Genomic DNA, 17,323 nt, shown 5'->3' with positions numbered 1-17,323 from the left:
GGAGAGGTTGCGCGGACAGAGGTTAGCAGGGACGCCCTGGGGGCGAGGCTACCGACGCAGAGCGCCAAGGCCTCAATTCAGGCGGGCCGTGCCCGAAAGCCTCTGCCCCGGCACACGGCCATCAGCTCCGGCAAGGTCTCTACCAGCGCTGGCCCTGGCCTCACGGCTGGCCTTTGCCCGCCCTCCTGGCTCAGCCGCCACCAGAGGGCGCTCGGCCCGGGCCTCTAGCCGAGCTGCGCGCCCAGCGGAAGGCCCTCTCTGGAGACCCCTCTTCCCAGGAAGCCAGGGTGTCTGGACAGCACGTGGCCTGGGAGCCAGGCCACCAGCCCCGGTCAGACGGGGTGGCCGGGGTCTCGGGGGGCGGCGCCAGTCCCTCCGGCCGAAGCTGGTCTCCGCCCTAAGGGCCCGCCGCGGTCGCACGCCTTCTTCTCTCGGGGACCCCCGGGGGTGGGGGTCACCCCACCTACCGCAAGCCCCTCCCCCCGCCCCGGCCCGCAGCGCTTCGGGGAGCCACGCCCATGCCGCGTCCCCCGCTGTCGTGCCCACGGAACAGATGCGTTCACCGAGTCCACCCCACCTCCCTCGCGCCCGGCTCCAGGCTGAGCCACGCGGTCCGTCCTTGGGGCCCCCCCAGCCCAAGGTCGCTGCGGGGTCGGGGGTGGGCGGCCCCGCCCCGTCAGAGCGCCGCGGGCCCCAGGAGGAGCTGGAGCTGCACGCTGGACGTGAACCGGCGGCTGGGCCGGCCCAGGCTGCAGTGCAGGGTGGTCCGGAAAGTGTTCCTGGCGCGCTTGGGGAAGATGATGGTGGTGCTGCGGAAGTGCAGGGCGCGGGGCCGCGGCTCCAGGGTCAGCTGGCTGCGGTAGTTGCGCCACGTGCAGTTGGGCGCCGCCACGATGGTCTCGCTGTAGGCCGTGACCGTGGGCACGGGCGCGTAGAAGACATTGTCCCGGAAGTGCCTCTCGGAGGCGTACTTGACCTCGGAGTTGCAGCTGGGGCGGGCGGGAGAGGCAGGGTGAGCCCGGGACGGGGGCGGGCCCATCACCCCGGGCCCCCCCTCCCCCGGCCCCCCCGCCCCCGCGCGGTCCAGGGCCGGGAGCTCCGTGAACCAGACCCTCCAACACCACCGGGCTCTTCCCAGATGTCGAGGCCACAGGCCAAAGAAGGGCAGAGGGGGCTTGCCAGCTTGGAGAAAGGGCTGGAAAGAGGTGGGACCGCTCAGTGCAACAGGTGATCCCGATTGGATGCCGGGTTGGGCTAAAAGTATGCTCTGAGAGGACATTTGGGGACAATGGATGAAACGTGACTGTGCAGGGAGGAGGAGGGCGGTGGGGTTCTGCCCTCGACCGTGCTGAGCTTGACGGCCTTCTGTCACTACGTGAGAGGATGGCCCTGTTCTTAGGAAGGGCACGGGGAGAGTTTGCAGATGTCCGAGCAAACGGGCCAAAATGCAAACCAGTGAATCCGTTTAACAGAGCACACGGGGGCTCCTTGTCCCCTCTCTGCAACTTTTCGGAAAGTTGGAAGTGACATCAAAATAAGTTTCCCCCAAAGCAGCCTCAGCACCCCCTAGATGAGCGACCCCCCTCCCTACGAGTGACCAGCAGCCCCTGTCAGTGGCCCATAGCCCCTGCTTCCAGAACTCCCAGAACCAAACTGGAAGCAAAAGTCGCCCAAGGGTGGGGATTTTAAGCCTCGTCCCCCACCCCACCCCTACAGGTGATCGGCTCCCCTCGATCCTCACCGCACCCCCACAGATAAGCCCCCCACCCCCACCACACCCCCACAGATAAACTCCCCATCCCCCACTGCACCCCCACAGATGATAAGCCCCCCGTCCCCACTGCACCCCCACAGATAAGCCCATCCCCCACCACACCCCCCACAGATGATAAGCCCCCATCCCCCACCACACCCCCCCAGATAAGCCCCCTGTCCCCCACCACACCCCCACAAGCTCCCCATTCCCCACTGCACCCCCACAGATGATAAGCCCCCCGTCCCCCACCACACCCCCATAGATGATCAGTTCCAGAAGGGAACAAGGCAGCCCTCATCCACCCTCGAGGGGGCGGCTGAAAATCTCAGTTGGCATTTAAATAACGAGGGGAGAACAAACTGTAGAGTAGAGCCATCTGTCTCCTGCGACCACATCCAGAGCTGGAGGGGCAGGAGGCAGGGTCTCCCTGGCTGGCCCAGGGTGACGTGGACAAATCCGTCTGAGAGTCCTGTGGCTATGCGGGCGAGACCCATGGCCCCTGGACTCCACCTTCTGGAACACTGAGCCTCAGAAGCCCTCTTAGGAGGGCAAATCCGTGGAGGAAAGCTCCCGCCGGGGTCACCTAACCCAGATGTCCTGCACGTGGGACACCCCTAAGCCACGTGCAGTGCAAGGACTCCTGAGTAGACAAAGGAGAGCTACGGTCCCAGGAACACAAAGGAAGCCCGCGTCCACGTGACCCCTGGGGCAGCCTGTGCTGAAAAGGGGGTCCCACGTTGCCTGCGTGGTTCAGTCACAGATACCAGAGAAATCCGGCAGGACGGGAGGAGGGAGGGAGGGAGGCACGTTGGGCGTGTGAGTGTTGGCCACGGTGCAAACATTCTGGAAGGTTGGATTGAAATAAAATCAGCCAGGGGCGCCTGGGTGGCGCAGTCGGTTAAGCGTCCGACTTCAGCCAGGTCACGATCTCGCGGTCCGTGAGTTCGAGCCCCGCGTCGGGCTCTGGGCTGATGGCTCAAAGCCTGGAGCCTGTTTCCGACTCTGTGTCTCCCTCTCTCTCTGCCCCTCCCCCGTTCATGCTCTGTCTCTCTCTGTCCCAAAAATAAATAAACGTTGAAAAAAAAAAATTAAAAAAAAAAATAATAAAATCAGCCAGACTTGGGGAGAAGGGTGGTGGGGATGTGGCCGGATGCAGACCTGGAGCACAGGGGACAGAGAAGGGACCCTCGGGTCACAGTCTCTTAGAATCAGTTCATCTGTGGCCACGTACATGGTCTTGCCTCCTCAGGGAGCAGCGCTCAGAGTTGGGGGGAGCCTACTGGGCCCGCAGGCCGGTCCCCGCACCCTAGATGGCAGCTGCCGCGCCCCCACCCCGCCCAGCAGCCCCACTCACCGGATCTCGTGCGTGGGCTCCGGGTGCACCTCAATGCTCTCCCCGAAGGACACAGGCAGCATCCGGGGCCTCATCTCGAGCGCTGGGGAACTCGGGGGCAGGGCCGGGGGCTGCGGGGAGAGCCACGGACACGGGGTTACGCAGCCCTTTGGGACTGTGGCCTCAGCCCCCCACTGGGCACAAGGGGGCCGCCCCAGCCCCGGGTCGGTCCAGAAGCCTGCCCTGTGGGGTCCCTGGCACGGCCCACGGCTCCCCACCCACCAGCCTGCCCCCCCCCCCACCGGTTCCCAGACACCTACACGTAGGGATGTGGGAAGGGCCTCTTTCTGCAACCCCCAGCTCACACCACACGGGAGGGGTCTGAGCTCAGGGCCCCGCAGGCCGCCCTCTGATGACGCCGTAGCTGGGAGCTCGTGAGACGCTGAAACCGGGTGGTCCTCGCTCCTGACCCTGCCTAGCGCAGCCCGAGGCTGAGGGCAGCACCCGCCCCCTGCTCCCCGGGGCTGTGATACATCTGCTGGGAGGGACAAGCAGGTGGAAACATCCTCAGGAAGTGGCTGAAACCTGACGCATAAAGGACCAGGAGCCGCTCCCCCTGGGACCTTCTAAGGTAGCTCACGGCGGTCCCCTCGGGGCTCGGCCACAACCTCAAGCCATACTTCACCCCATTCCTTAGGTCAGAGACGTTGGGACCCCGGCTGTGTGTGGGGGGGGGGGGGGCCTGGAGCCGGGGTCTGCACGTGTCCGCACGCCAGCACTCAGCCCTCTCTCCTCCCTCGTTTACTTCCCAGCGTGGCCAGCGAGGCTCAAACACCAGCCCGGCTGTGAGCGAGCTGCAGCCCTCTGCCGTCCCCCTGTGTGCGGGCAGCCACGCTTCCCAGCCCCCTGTGGGGGAGGGGTGCACACAGGTGCCTGTGACACGTGTCACCTCCGGGCCCGGGATGTCACGCCAGCGTGAGGGCCTCTGCGGCCAACCTTGCCTTCTGGCGGAAGGCTCGAGATGGGGGCCGTGTCGCCTGAGACCCCCCAGTTCCTCTGAAAGGCAGACCACCGGGGTCTCGACATCACGGTCAGCCCGCGATGAACACGGAGGGACGGCCAGAAGGAAACCTCTGCCGTCTGGGTACCACTGCACATTCGGGGACGTTTGTTACACAGCATTACCCGGTGTAAGTAGCCCAGGCCGTGTAGCCGTCGTCCCCACGCCAGGCCACCCCCCGGCCCGCGTCTGCTCTAACTCCACGGGCCCACGCCGAGCACTCGGTGAGCTCGGGCGGGGGACACGGCTGTGGGTCTTTCCTTCGGCTCACGTACTGAGCGCCTATGTGCTGTCCTGGGGTCCGCGCTGTGCTGCCACGGTGAACAGAGGATTCAGTGTCCTTGCTCCTGTGGGGCTCGCCGCCTGGATCCTCCTCTAGTCTGCAAACGGTCCCCCAAGCAGGCTAACATCCCAACTGTGGTGAGGGCTGCAGTCACTGGGGCTCCGAGGGCCCCGGGAAGAGGGGGCGTTGACCATCGGGAGATCGAGGAGGGCTTCCCTGCAGAAGTGACCCCCCTGACATGGGATCTCAAGGACGAAGCGGAGTTGAACCCCGGCCCCACGGGTCGCGTGTCCTGGGACCCAGCCCCGCACAGCGCCCGACACCAGCACGCCTCCTGCCCCGCTCCGCCTGCTGGGACCCACCGGGGAGGGGGACGGGGGGAGCCGAGTCCCCCGGGTGCCCGTCCGTCGCTGCCCAGTCCCCGGCCCCTGCCGTGTCCCCTTTCCACCTGCACTCTGAACGGGCTCAGTCTTCAGAACTGACTCGCCTTCCTTTTCGCTCCAACGCCTGCCGGAGCCCCGCCCGAGGCGGGTCTGTCCTCGAAGCCTAGGGTCACGTGTAAATCACGTGCCTACACCTGACCCACTCGGAGGGAGCTTTTCAGTGCCCCTCCTAAAACCCCCATGCTCTGGGGTCGCTGCTCTTGGGCTGCCCTGCCCGCGGCGGTGGCCGCTTAGCTGCATGGGGTGACCAAATCCCGTTCCTCGGTCGCCCTGGCTGCACTACGAGTGCTCACAGGCACAGGCGGTCGTGGTCCGTTGCAGATCTAGAACATTCTCCCTACGGCAGGACGCTCTCTTGGACCATACCGTTCTAAAGGGTATTCGTTTACCTACTGTTTGGAGGGACCTCGTACACAGGAGTGAGGGCTCAGCCCGCAGGCCAGCCCCCGCCCCTACGGGGGACAAGACGGGACCGACTTGAGATTTCCTGTTCCCGTCCCCCCCCCGCCCAGGTCCTCCCGGCCCTCGCCTGGATGAGGATAAGTCACAGCGGCCGGCCGATGCTTTCCGAGCTCTGGGCGCTCTCCATGCGTTCGCTCATCCACAGGAGAGCTACGTTGGACCCCCATTTTATAGATGCTGAAACAGAGGCCCAGAGTGACGAACTTGCTCGAGGCCATACAGCCAGGAAGAGGCAGAACGAGGGTCCGAACCCTGGGGTCTGGCTCCACGGTCCACGATCTCACTCCTGCTCCCGGGCTCTCTCTCTCACCCGCGGGACCGGCACCGGGGCCCCAGGACCTGCCCTGTGACGACGCTCAGAGCAGGCTTTGCCCTTCGCACACAGGATCAGGGCACTTCCTGCACCGGCCTCCGCCCACGTGTCCCTCGGCCACGCTCCCGCTGCCTCTGTGCCTCGGTTCGTGCTGCTTCCTGCACTGGGAATGTCTTTCTGGTTCCTTCTCGCTTAGTCCGGTGCGGCTCAACCCAGACATCACCTCCCTGCCTCCCCACACCCTCTCCGGGGTCCCTGGGGGCTCCCATCTGCTGCCTCCGTTGCCGTGACCCCTTTGCGTGTCTGTCACCCCCAGGCCGGGGGCTCTGTAAGCTTCGGGACCCGAGGGGCTGTCTAACCCAGGGCTGGGCACCCCCCGGCGCCTGTGCCGTTGAGAATTGAGAACTCACACGTGCCAAGAAGCCCCGCTGACTTGTTAGCCCCAAGGCCAGGTCCAAGCCTGTGCGGTATCCGCCTGTGGACAGGGTACTCGAAGCCCCTCCCCGGCCCACCACACTGTTCCAGAGTGCCCCATGCCTCGCTGGCATTTACAGAGTGAGCGGCCCACAAAGGGCCAACGTCTGCCCCTTCCTGGGCACGGCGGGTGGAGTAACGCCCCAGAGATGCGCATGCCCTAATTTACCCGAGGACTGTGATGTGCTAAGGTCAGGGGGCCTGAGATGGGGAGGGGCCCCTGGGCTACCTGGTGGCCCGGTGTGATGGCAGGGGGGGTGTCCTCACCCGAGAGAGGCAGGGGGCCGGAGTCAGATTGCAAATGCTGCACTGTTGCCTCAGGATGGGGGGAAGGGGCCGCCAGCCAAGGGATTCAGGCAGCCTCTGGAAGGTGAAAAAGACAAGGAACAATTCTCCCCTGGGCCCTTCCAGAAAGGAACGGAACCAGTCCTCGATTTTAGCCCGTAAGACCCACTGCAGACGTCTGACTTTTTGGAACAGTGAAGGAACACATTTCAGTTGCTATAAGCCACCACGCGGCCGTCTGTCACGGCAGCAACGGGAAGCCGATACCCCTCGTGACTGGGGGCAGACAACCCCCCTCTCTGGCCAGCGGCCTCCTGGTGCCTGAAGTGGGTGACAGGTCGCAGTGAGGCCTGAGTCCAAGCACGGACTCAGTGCCTGGCACCGAGTGAGCGCTGTTGAAAAACTGGCTGTGTCAGGAGTCCTCCCTCACATGAAGGTTCGGGCTGGGGAGTCCTCCCTGGACACGGGCACAAGCCACACCCTTGTGAGCTCTGAGACGACGTTGCTTCTACCTTCCAGACTGAATTCAAAGGGGGAGGGGGCAGTGACGAGATTCGAGGCACTTCTGGTATCCTCCCTGGCTCAACTGGTTGAGCCAACTGACCCAGCTCTGAAACGCCGTTGACTTGATGCTTTTAAAAAGAATGCTCTCTCCCCAAAGGCATCGTCTACAGACTGGCGTTTTCGCAAAGGTGTACGCGTGTCTGCTGAGCACCCGCTGTCTGCTGAGCACCTACAGTGGGCCGAACGCCTACCGGGTACCGGACCCGGTGTGGGTTGGATGCGGCACAGCGCCTCTCAGGGCGCCTCTTGTTCAAGAGCGGATGGATGACACGCGGCCACAGAAGAAAACAGAAGATGAGGCAGGCGTGTGAGGGGATGGGAACACGGGCGCTAAGGTTTCTGGAGGGGTTTCTTCTGTCCAGGTCAGTGGAAGGACTGGAAACAGAGTGAGGAAGCCTGAGGCTGGTTTTAATCACCCCACGCTGCTCTCCCCACCCCTCCCCTACGAGTGGCAGTGGGAAAGACTCACTCCCAAGCTGGGGAGCAGGGAAGACAGCTCGGCGAGGCAGGGCCTTCGACGCGCTCTCGGGGCGGACCAGTTCGATCCCCCTGGGGTCGACCCAGGATAAAGAAACCTGCCGGACCTTCTGGTACCTCCCCGAGCGCCCCGCGAGAGCAGCCCCATTCCGGCCGGATCTCGCTCCCCGACTGGCTGCCAGGAGAGGAGACAAGGCTCACTTCACAGGCTGGGCGGGGAGGCTGGAGCTCTGGGCACGGTTTTCCAAAGGGCCCCGGTGGAAAAACATCTAAAACCGACCCAAACTGGGCGTGCTGCACAAGAGGTCGGAGAAGCCAGCAAGAACCCAGACACGGGCTGGCATCCAGCGGGCCTGGGTGGCCAGACGGCTCCAGAAGCCACCGCCGAGGCCCCAGGACAGCCCCGCGGGGCTCCAGGGACAGACACGAAGGGAAGACAGCGGCAGCCCGCAGCACTTGGCCTCCCCGGCCGCCACCGGCCTGTCCGGAAGCTCAAAGCTGAGTCTTTCTGGATGCAGGGTTATGGGAACAGCAAAATGGCAACGCCAGCCAGCCCCACGGAATCCGGCCAGCCTGGAGCGGGGGCAAGGAAAGCAAGTCTCACGGCCAAGGAAGCACGCCGCTGGCCCCAGAAGGCTCCTCAGAGACCGGGTCACATTCTGCTGAGAGTCACTGGGCGTGGGGGACGGGGAGAGGCTGGGGGAGGGGTGGGCCCGCGGCTGCTGCGCCTGCTCGACCGGCCGTGGGCCTAGCTGGAGCAAAGGAAGCCCCCAGGCAGCCCACCGCCCTCACCCGCCCCCCAGATCTTTCCCCCCGGAAGCCTGGATTCTTGTTCTACCCTGAAGAGGACCCACTGGGAGCCCCTCAGCCGGATGCTGTCTGTGCCTCAGTCTGTCCACCTATAAAATGAGGCTGTGCCATTTGTGAGGCCTACACCACGGGGCTGGCCAGGGACCTGGCGGGATTCAGGTCCCTTTGCGGCTCTGGGAGGCAGGGCAGGACCGAGTGAGACCCATGCAGGATGAGACGGGACCAGCCCAGACCCCCTGGATGCTACCCCCTGCACCCCGGCGGATGGATGGAGGGCACAGCTGGTCCAGCCCCCAGCTGGGAGGCCCCCGCTGTAGCCTGGGGAGCAGGCTGGCCCTCTGGTCTCCCGGGCAGGTGGCGGCTGGGGGGACCAGGGCGGGCCTCAGAGGGAGCAGGAGGCCCCCCCTGCCTCAGCCTGTGACTCACGCGCCCTCCCCGGGAGCGGCCGGGGCGAGGGCAAACGCTCGCTGGCCCAGGTACGGACGCACCCGGGGGCTTTGGGGCACGCCCCTCCTGGCTGCCCTACGGCCACGGCCCACGGCACCGCCAAGAGAGATAACTGCTGGGTTGTGAGAGCTCGGTGCCACGCGGCGACAGCCCAGCCCGACCGGGGGTCCCGGCCCGGCTGCCAGGGACACGCAGGGACAGCTCAGCGGTGTTGGTGCCCGGCCCCGGGTGACGCCCGGCGGCCACGAGCTTTCGGTTCCATCGGGGAGCTACGAGCCCCACCAGTGGAGCACGTGTGACAGCAGGAGGGGTCCAGGGCCCCCCCGCTGCTCCTGGAGAGAGAGGGACCACCAGGGATATCCCCCCTCCTCGGCCGGTGACACGGGGGAGACGTGTCCTCGCCAAAGCAACAGCTAAAACGGCCCGGTGTCCGGGTCACTGACCTCAACGGCCTGTGATGGCTTTCGTTGCTATTCGAAATAAACCTGATCGTCTTCGGTGTGCATTTGGGATTTGCTGCCCTTGAACCTTCACCCATGAGGGCAGTGATCCAAGAAGGAGACATTCAGGGGTTCTCACGCTCCTTACGAAAGGCCTCGGGCAACGTGGCAAACCCCAGGACAGTTGAGGAGGGGGTTCCTTGGGCTCACTGCCCTTCTGCCACATGGCACAAGAGAGGAGCTGGACGGGCCTGGCTGGGGGAGCCCAGGAGACCCCGAACGGAGCAGACCACTCCCTGGAGAGTCAGGAAGCGTCATGGGCCCAGCGCAGACCCCCACAGGCCCGGGGTCTGATACCCAAAGCAGCAACACTAAGCAAACACAAACAGCAGGCTGGAGGCAGGGCTCAAGGCCCAGCCTGCACTGGGACAGCCGGCCAGACCCGAGCCAGCAGGAGGGTGGGTGGCAGGTTGGCTTGTGACCCCCACAAAGTATGTGACCTATTTGGAAAATAGGGTCTTTGCAAATATGATCAAGTTAAGATGAGCTCCTCCTCCGGAACAAGGCCGGGCCCCAAATCCAGTGACGGGTGTCCTCGTACGAGGAAAACCACGGGACGCACACATAGGGCGGACAGCCACGCGGAGACGAGCCGGCCACCGCCGAAAGCTAGGACAGACGCATGAGAGCGGCCCGCCCCCGGAGCCTTTGGAGGGAGTGTGGCCCGGCTGACACCTGCCTTCGGACCTCTGGCTCCGGAACTGCGAGAGGGAATGGCTGTCGTTTTGAGCCCCGGGCTATGACTTGGCCACACGGGCCCAGGAAGCCAGCACAGGCACCCGAAGGTTCTGCCGGCCAGCGAAAGCCATTTGTCCCCAGAAGGTGCTCCCTGCTGGCCCCCCTCCCCTCCGGAGCGCCTGGGGGGGTGTGGGCTGCTTTGTCTCCTTTTCAGACGAAAGCTAGAGAGAGCCTCTCACACGGGTGGGCCTGCTGCTGAGGCTGAGGCGAGGGGACCTTGCCAGAGGCCGATTCATCCCGGGTTAAGCAGACAGGGGCTGAACAGAGGCCCCAGTGTTTCTGGCTCTCCCTCCCCTCCCTCCTCCCAATCTCCCTTTCTGCAGATGGACTCCTCCCACCTTGGCCTCACACACCTGGCCCTCTTCCACCTGGGTTTGTTCACACCGTCACTAGTCGGGGACACACCCATGAGCCCGCAAGGGGGCCGTGGGGACTGACCTCTGTCTCAGTTCATCTGTCCATCCATCCATCCATCTGTACACTTGTTAATCTCTCCATTTGTCCATCTGTCCATCCATCCATCCATCCATCCAACCATCCATCCATCCATTTATCTGTCCATCCATCCATCCATCCAACCAACCATCCATCCTTTTTTCCGTCCATCCATCCATCCATCCATCCAACCATCCATCCATTTATCCATCCATCCATCTGTCCATCCATCCAACCATCCATCCATCCATCCATTTATCCGTCCATCCATCCGTCCATCCATCCAACCATCCGTGCAAGCATTCATTCGTCTGTCCATCTGTCTTTCCACCCTTCCATCCTTCCCAACCCCGGGCACAAACCCCCTAAATCCCTGCCTCCCTCCGTTATCCTTGGTTTCACCATCACGGTCCAGAAACAGAAATGAGAAGAGCCAGGACTCCTGGAGGCACGGAGGGAGGGGTGCCAGCCACCATCCTGAGGCGGCTGTGACCATGGGTGTTCTCCAAGGGCTGGGCAGTCCCGGGAAGCTTCCCGGGTGGGGTGCAGAACCTCGCTCCCAACCTCTGGTTCTGCCTACATCTGGCCCCCAGGGCTCCCTTCAGAGTCTGGTCCAGGGAACCAGAACCTCATCCTTAGGGAAATCCTCAGGCGTGCCACTCAGAAGTACAATCGACGTAGAAGCGGAGTCGGGAGATGGGATGGGGCGCCAGGAGCCATGCGTGAAGGAGCCCAGGGCAGGAGAACCCTATCCGAGTAGGAAACAGCCCCGACCTGTCGCCTCCTGTCACCACTACACGACGGGCCGGGTCCCTCATGTGCCACAGACTCGAGACCTGTCCACATCTCACTCACCCCAGTGGCGGCTGTTCTCTCAAATGTGCACCCACAGAGCAAGGCCCGAGACCCCGATGCTGTCTGTGGCCTCCCTGAGGGCATGGGCTTTTCAGGGCTGGTTCCCTGAACCCCCCACCGTGTTCACGGGATGGGGGGAGACGGCGTCTGATGCACAGCCCCCCTCACCCCCACAGACAGCTCGTCCCGCTCCCCAGTGCCCCTCGATCCCCACAGCTCAGCCGGGCAGGCCGGGGAGGAGGGACAGAGGACATGAGGTGTCTGCCCCACCTCGGGCTGGAGGCCCAGGCGCCGGGAGTTCGAGGGAAGCATGGACGGACGGCCTGTGTCTTGCTCACGCGGGGTCCCTTGCCTGGCCTGGCTCAATCATCTGCCGGATGAGAGCAGCTGACGGGCGAGCCCTCCGGCCCACAGGCAGCCCTGGCCGTCCCCGTGTCCTGCAGGAGAGCAGGGCACCTGCGTGGGGGCAAGTCCCACACAGATCCTATTCCTCAGGGCATAGGATCTAGGCAGTCAAGTCTGATTTGGGTTTCTAATTTGAGGGCTTGTGGGGGCCCGGGATGCCTTTTGAAAGATACAAATAAAAAATCACAAGCGTGTTTTTAAAAGACCAGACGGAATGTTAACTTTCTGACCTCAGCTTGGCTCCCAAGTCCCTGCTCTGGCCTCCGCCAGACTTCCTCGCTGCTCCTTGAATGCGCCTATCTTGTTCCCACCTCAGGACCTTTGCACGTGCCGTCCTCCCAGACTGGCACACACTTCATCCCCGTGACCACAGAGTCCACGCCCTCATTTTCTTTTCTGGTTTCTGTTCACCATCACTTTCCTGACCACCCCGTCTATGGTACTGCACCCTTACCCAACCTTTTGCCCGAACAACACGTATCAAGCCACATGTAAGTTGGTGACTCTGTCTCGCCCACGAGAACGCCAGTTCCAGGAGGGCAGGGGCCTTGAACGTCCTGTTCGGTGCTATGTCGCCCAGGTCTCCAGAACGGCACACAACATACAGTAGGTGCTCAGGAAGTACCGGGGGGGGGGGGGTTGGTGAATGACCGATTCCTACACCTTTGTTTCCTTTGGCAATCACCAGAAACGTTACCATCTGCTCCAGAGAGGGAGCATGAAAATCCCAAGGTCAAGGAGGGGTGGGGAGGTGCGTTCCCACCCAGCCTGGCCCCAGTGCCTCTGATGTCTTGGGTGAGGACAGTCTCCCAGCCAGCCGGACACCCAGCATGAATGGGCCGTTGTCCAGACGGCGAGTCCAGCCTCTTAAAACAAAGTGAAGGGTGGGGAACGGGGCCTCCCGATGAAATGAAGCGTGAGCCGACTTAACACGTGAGTCCGGCAGAAGAAGCGGGGCGACGAGGCGCTGAGGACCTCAGGGACTGGGGGGGACTGGGGCCAGCACGTGCCACCCACCCCTCCCCCACCCCCCGCTGGGACACGGGCCACCAGCGTTGGGGAAGCAGCACCGGGCACTGGGGGTCAGAATCACCCTGTGCAGAAGAGGCTGAAACCCAGACCCACGTGGCCTGGCACATGACACTGAGGGGCCACCAGAGGAAACCGGGCCCTGCTGGCCGCCTGGCCCCGCTTGCGCATTTGAAACCGTCAGCTCCGAGAGGCAGGGCCGGCTTCTGTCCCCCTCCCCAGAGATCGGCGGCCGAGATCCTGCCTACGTCCGCTCCTGGAAAGCGTCCTCGGTGCCTCATCAGCGTGCAGGGTGCTGTCAAACACCAGATTAGCAACGCTCGCGGGAGCTGACCCTGACCGGGAGCTGGGGTGCCCTGTGGGTGAGGTGGGCGGGGCCCCGGCTGCAGGCCCCGGGGCTGACAAGAGGCTGCCCGGGGCTCCCTTTGCCTCTCTTTTTGTTAAAAGCAGCACCTCCAAACCCCATCGGTCCTCAAGCATTACGTTTTTTAGTGAAAATAATAAGGGCAACACACCCACACAGGTAGTTAATTAGCTACCTAGTGACGGGCAGCATAACGTAGGGTCTGAGTGTAGAGCCTCCGCATCCAAACTCCCTGGGGCTCCATCCCAGCAAGGCCACTGACCCACTGGGTGGCCTTGGGGAAGTGGCTTCAGCTTGTCCCTCTGGAAAATGGGGCTAACAAGGGCGCACGGTTCACCGGAGTATCGTGGAAACCAAGTGAGCCACAGGAAGTCGAGGGGTTAGGAGAGTTTCTGGCCTGTGGCAAGAGCTACCTAAACGTCAGATAATCATTACCTGTCCGGACACGGCCCCAGGTTTGCCTTCGAGCCAAATTAAAAGATCAGGGACAGCACGGTTCCATACCTGGGGTCTGGTTAGCAAGGAAGTGGGGGTGGGGGGAGAAAACACATAAAATGAACCAGAAGAGCCAAGACAAGTAAACCAGGCATGCTGGCCGGCCTGGCTGGCAGAGAAAGCTTCCAGAAAGCCCTCCTTAAGGAGGATTCCAGGTCGTCCAAAGAAGAAAGGGGAAGACTGGTTCCCTGTCCCTTTCCGAGCCCTGTCATGCAAGACACCTCTGCGATTTTACTCCCCAGGGTGCAACGCCTCCAACCAGCTGTCCCAAGTCGGAGACGCTCTTGCAGGAAAGCTTCCCCTTCAGACAGCGGGATGGAGACATTCTACGGCCAACAGCCCGGGTCGGTCGCCTCTGTCAACCCCCAGAAGTCCTCCATGCCCCTCCCGCGCCTCCCGCCCCAGCCCAAAGTTCAAATTCACCGTGTGATTTTGGTCTCGGGCGGCGGATCCCAAACTCCGCAGCACATCAGAACCATCCGGGGAAGTTTTCAAAGTCCTGACGCTCAGGTCAGAGCCTACCCCAATCCCACGAGAACGCCTGGAGGTGGGAGGCGGGAGGTGGGCGCGGGTACTGTTCAAAGATCTCCGAGGGAGGCCCACGCCCCGCCAAGTTTGGGACCCACGGGACTAAGGAGCAAGGGAGGAACCAGCGAAGTTCGTGTCATGAGGCTGGAGGCAAGGAGCGCATTCCTTTCTGCTGCTGGGAGTATTTGCAGCTGGGGGCTGGGGGGGAGGCGATCCGTGCCCTGCACCAGGCGAGCATCGCGGGGGCCCCAGAAAAGTGGAGTGGGGCTGCAGCCACGCCAGCATGCACACTTGGCAGAAAAAACCTTAAGACGCGCGGCGAGCGGGCGGGAACGGGGAAGGGCCACCGACATTGTTAGCGACCTCCCAATTTCATCTTGTCCCTCCTCCGGGCCCGGAAGGTGCCGGATCCCACCCCCTTCACTCCGGGCCGCCCGGGGCCACCCTGTCTCAGTCCGGCCGCCAGGATCCACTAAGACTCTTGGGTCTCCTGACCTGGGGTTCCGGCCTCTCCCCCCCCCCCCCCCCCGGGGCACGCCTCAGCTCCACGTCAACATCCCTCAACATCCAGAGAAGGAAGGGTTACCGTCTGGGGTGGGTTTAGAAATAAGAAAAAAGAAAAAGAAAAAAAGCTCTCGGGCCCGCAGCGCTGGAACAGTCGGCAGGGGACGGGGTCAGGAGCAGAAGGGACCCGGGGAACGGAGGTCTCCAACAGGCTTCAGCCTGGGGCTCCAGCCCGCCCCGCCCGGAGCCAGCTTCTTTGGGGACTCCGGGCTCGTCCCTCCCCTGCCCTTCCTCGGCCGGCGGCAAGGCCAACCACTCCGTAGGGGGGGGCGCCCAGCGCCCGGGAGAGAATTCCAGGCCCCGGGGTCGGGCTGCACCACCTCCGCCTCGCGCCCCGGTCCCGCCGGGGTTGGGATGGGGGGGGCGGGGCGCGGCACCGGCCGACCCCGGGGCCCCCTTCTGGGCCGGGGCCGGGGGTTGCGGCGGGGGCCCCGGCGCGGGTTCCGGGGTCGGCGCCAAGGCGCGTGCTTACCGCTCCGGCCTCGCCGGGTCCCGGGGGCTCCGAGGGCGCGCCGGCGCCCCCCGCGCGGGCGTCCGGGACGCCGGGCGCCAGGGAGTAGAAGGGCGGGCTGGGGCTGGGGCTGGGGGGCAGCCCGGAGTCGGGGCTGTCCAGCAAGCCCTCCCGGCTCTTCTCCTTGAGGCTCTCCTCCATGCCCTGCAGATGCAGGTGGCCGACCATGTCTGGGGGGCGCGGGGCGCGGGCCCCCGGCTCCTCGGGGCGCCGCTCCACCGCGCTCCGGGGCCCGGGCCGGGCGGCGGGCCGAGGGCCGCGCGCCCGGGAACCTACGGGCAGAGCCGCGCGGGCGGCGCGTCAGGCCCGGCTCCCCGCGCCCCGGCCGCTCGGTGCGCGCCGCCTCCTGCGCCCCCGCCGCCCGGCCTCGCCTCCGCGCTCCGCCGCCGGCCCGCTCCGCACCTTCCCGGCCCGCGCCTCCTTTTCTAGGCGCCTCCTCCTCCCCTCCCCTCCCCTCCCTCCCTTCCCCCGGCCCACCCCGCCCTCCACCACCGCCGCCGCCGCCGGGCCGGGACCTGCACGGTTTCCGTGTGCCCCCCTCCCTGCACACCCCAGCGGCTGGGGGGGGGGGCGGCCCCCGAGTCATCCCAAGGGCTGGCGGTAGTCACGTTTGATGTGGCCCCTGGGGGCCTTCTCCGGGTCGCCGAGGTCAGAGTACAAAACCTTTAGATTTGAGAAGGTCTGTAAGGTACAACCGAGGCGGACGAGCCTTCCAGACCCGCCCTTCAGCGCCTCCCTTCCCAAAGGGAGTGCCCACCCTTCGTTTGTGGTCTACCCCTGGGGACCCGTGTGGCGGTTTTCGGGTTACCCGGTTGCCCGAGGCCACCTGGGCCTTTGGCGGTGGAAGCCTTGGGCGGACACGGGGCGGGGGCCGTCGGGGGGAGACTAGAAACCCTTCCTGGAACCCCGTCTGCATCTGTCCCTTTCCACAGTGGGCCCAAGCACATTCTGGCTCCCTGACAGGGGTCTCCCATCCACCCCCTTCCTCCCCAGGGAGAAGGGCCTGGTTCCCTTGTCTTCAGGGGACCCTCAACAGCTCCTCCCAGCTCCCAGACACTCACATTCACACAGACACCCCCACACCGCTCCCAGGGACCCGGCCTTCTGTGCTGAGAGCAGAGAGCCCAGGGGCCCACACGTGGCTTTGCAAAGGGCAGGCCTGTGGGGAAGGGGGGAAGGCGGAGGGGAGCAGAGGCAGGAGGGAAGGTGTGAACGTGTGGACCCATGTGCCGGCTCCGGGTGCCAGCGTCTGCTCGTCACCACCCTTAAAGCACGTTCCTCGGGTCAGGACTGATCAAGGCCCCCGCCGTGCCCTCAGCCTTGGGTAAGACAGCCTGGCCGTGGGGCACCCTGTTTGGGGAGGGGTTGGTGAGCACACCGGGAGGCGAAAGGGCGAGTTTAAGGGGGGACACCGACGAGACCCTGCAGACAAGGAGAATCAGAGGGACCGTTTATGGCTCTGGTGTTAGGGAAGGTGGCTCTGGGGTGCCTTTTTTTTCTTAAGTTTATTTATTTATTCATCTTTGAGAGAAAGAGAGAGAGCATGAGCAGGGAAGGGGCAGAGAGAGGGGAGGACAGAGGATCTTGAAGCAGGTTCCACGCTGACATCAGAGAGGCCGATGCGGGGCTCGAACCCACAACCAGTGAGGTCACGACCTGAGCCGGAGTCAGACGCTTAACCGACGGAGCCGCCCAGGCGCCCCTCTGAGGTGACATTTTAAGATGAGATCTCAGCCACCAAGCAGTGAGCTGGAGGCAGAATTTACCTGCAGGTGCAGGAGACAGCAAGGGCCTTGGTGCCGCCGTTGGGGTAAGGTGCATTCCAGAAGGGCTGGGTAGCTTCCTGAGAGTGCTGGGGACACAGAGGGCCCTGTATTCAGGTGAATTTACGATGCATTTTCACATCAACCAGGAAGCACATGGGAATGTGTGCTGCTCAAACAGAATCAACCAGAGGTTTGGACATCTGGAACATTCTGGAGAAAAAAAAACAACTGACTCCACCCGCTTCAGATCTTTCTTCCCTGGGCCACTTGACCGGGTGTGGGGATGTCATCTCACAGGGGGCAAAAGAGGGGCGGGGCGGCTGTGCTCTCCAGAACATGCACAGGTGAAGATTCACCTTGTCCCCAAATGCCCACCCACTCAAGCCCACAGGAGAGGGCTTGCTTCACCCGCGGCCATGGCCTGGC

At 64.0% G+C, this 17,323-nt stretch overlaps 1 protein-coding gene across 2 annotated transcripts; it reads right to left on the bottom strand.

The window, feature by feature from the left end:
* Positions 1–668: 668 nt before the first annotated feature.
* Positions 669–15,308, bottom strand: RFLNA (refilin A). Of its 2 annotated transcripts, none has more exons than XM_030292176.1 (3): positions 15,093–15,308; positions 3,111–3,220; positions 669–989 (listed from the first exon to the last, which is right to left on the bottom strand). In XM_030292176.1, exons 1-3 carry the CDS (start codon positions 15,297–15,299, stop codon positions 677–679), a joined length of 630 nt encoding a protein of 209 aa, XP_030148036.1. In that variant the 5' UTR covers positions 15,300–15,308; the 3' UTR covers positions 669–676. The 2 variants fall into 2 exon arrangements, with proteins under 2 accessions (XP_030148036.1, XP_032451324.1); XM_032595433.1 differs by lacking the exon at positions 15,093–15,308 and adding an exon at positions 6,392–6,431.
* Positions 15,309–17,323: the final 2,015 nt, after the last annotated feature.

Source organism: Lynx canadensis, chromosome D3 (assembly GCF_007474595.2).
Source record: "Lynx canadensis isolate LIC74 chromosome D3, mLynCan4.pri.v2, whole genome shotgun sequence".
Taxonomy (NCBI): domain Eukaryota; kingdom Metazoa; phylum Chordata; class Mammalia; order Carnivora; family Felidae; genus Lynx; species Lynx canadensis.
The sequence above is the reverse complement of the archived record's forward strand: the minus strand, read 5'-3'. Positions and strand labels throughout refer to the sequence as shown.

What these genes read in the sequence shown, in the direction of transcription:
- RFLNA (XM_030292176.1), bottom strand. Translation starts at nt 15,299, where the DNA reads ATGGTCGGCCACCTGCATCTGCAGGGCATGGAGGAGAGCCTCAAGGAG. An exon ending in GACCCGGCGAGGCCGGAGCG is followed by an intron (nt 3,221 to 15,092) that starts GTAAGCACGCGC and finishes CTCTCCCCGCAG; the next exon opens with CCCCCGGCCCTGCCCCCGAG. An exon ending in GAGCCCACGCACGAGATCCG is followed by an intron (nt 990 to 3,110) that starts GTGAGTGGGGCT and finishes CGCCCGCCCCAG; the next exon opens with CTGCAACTCCGAGGTCAAGT.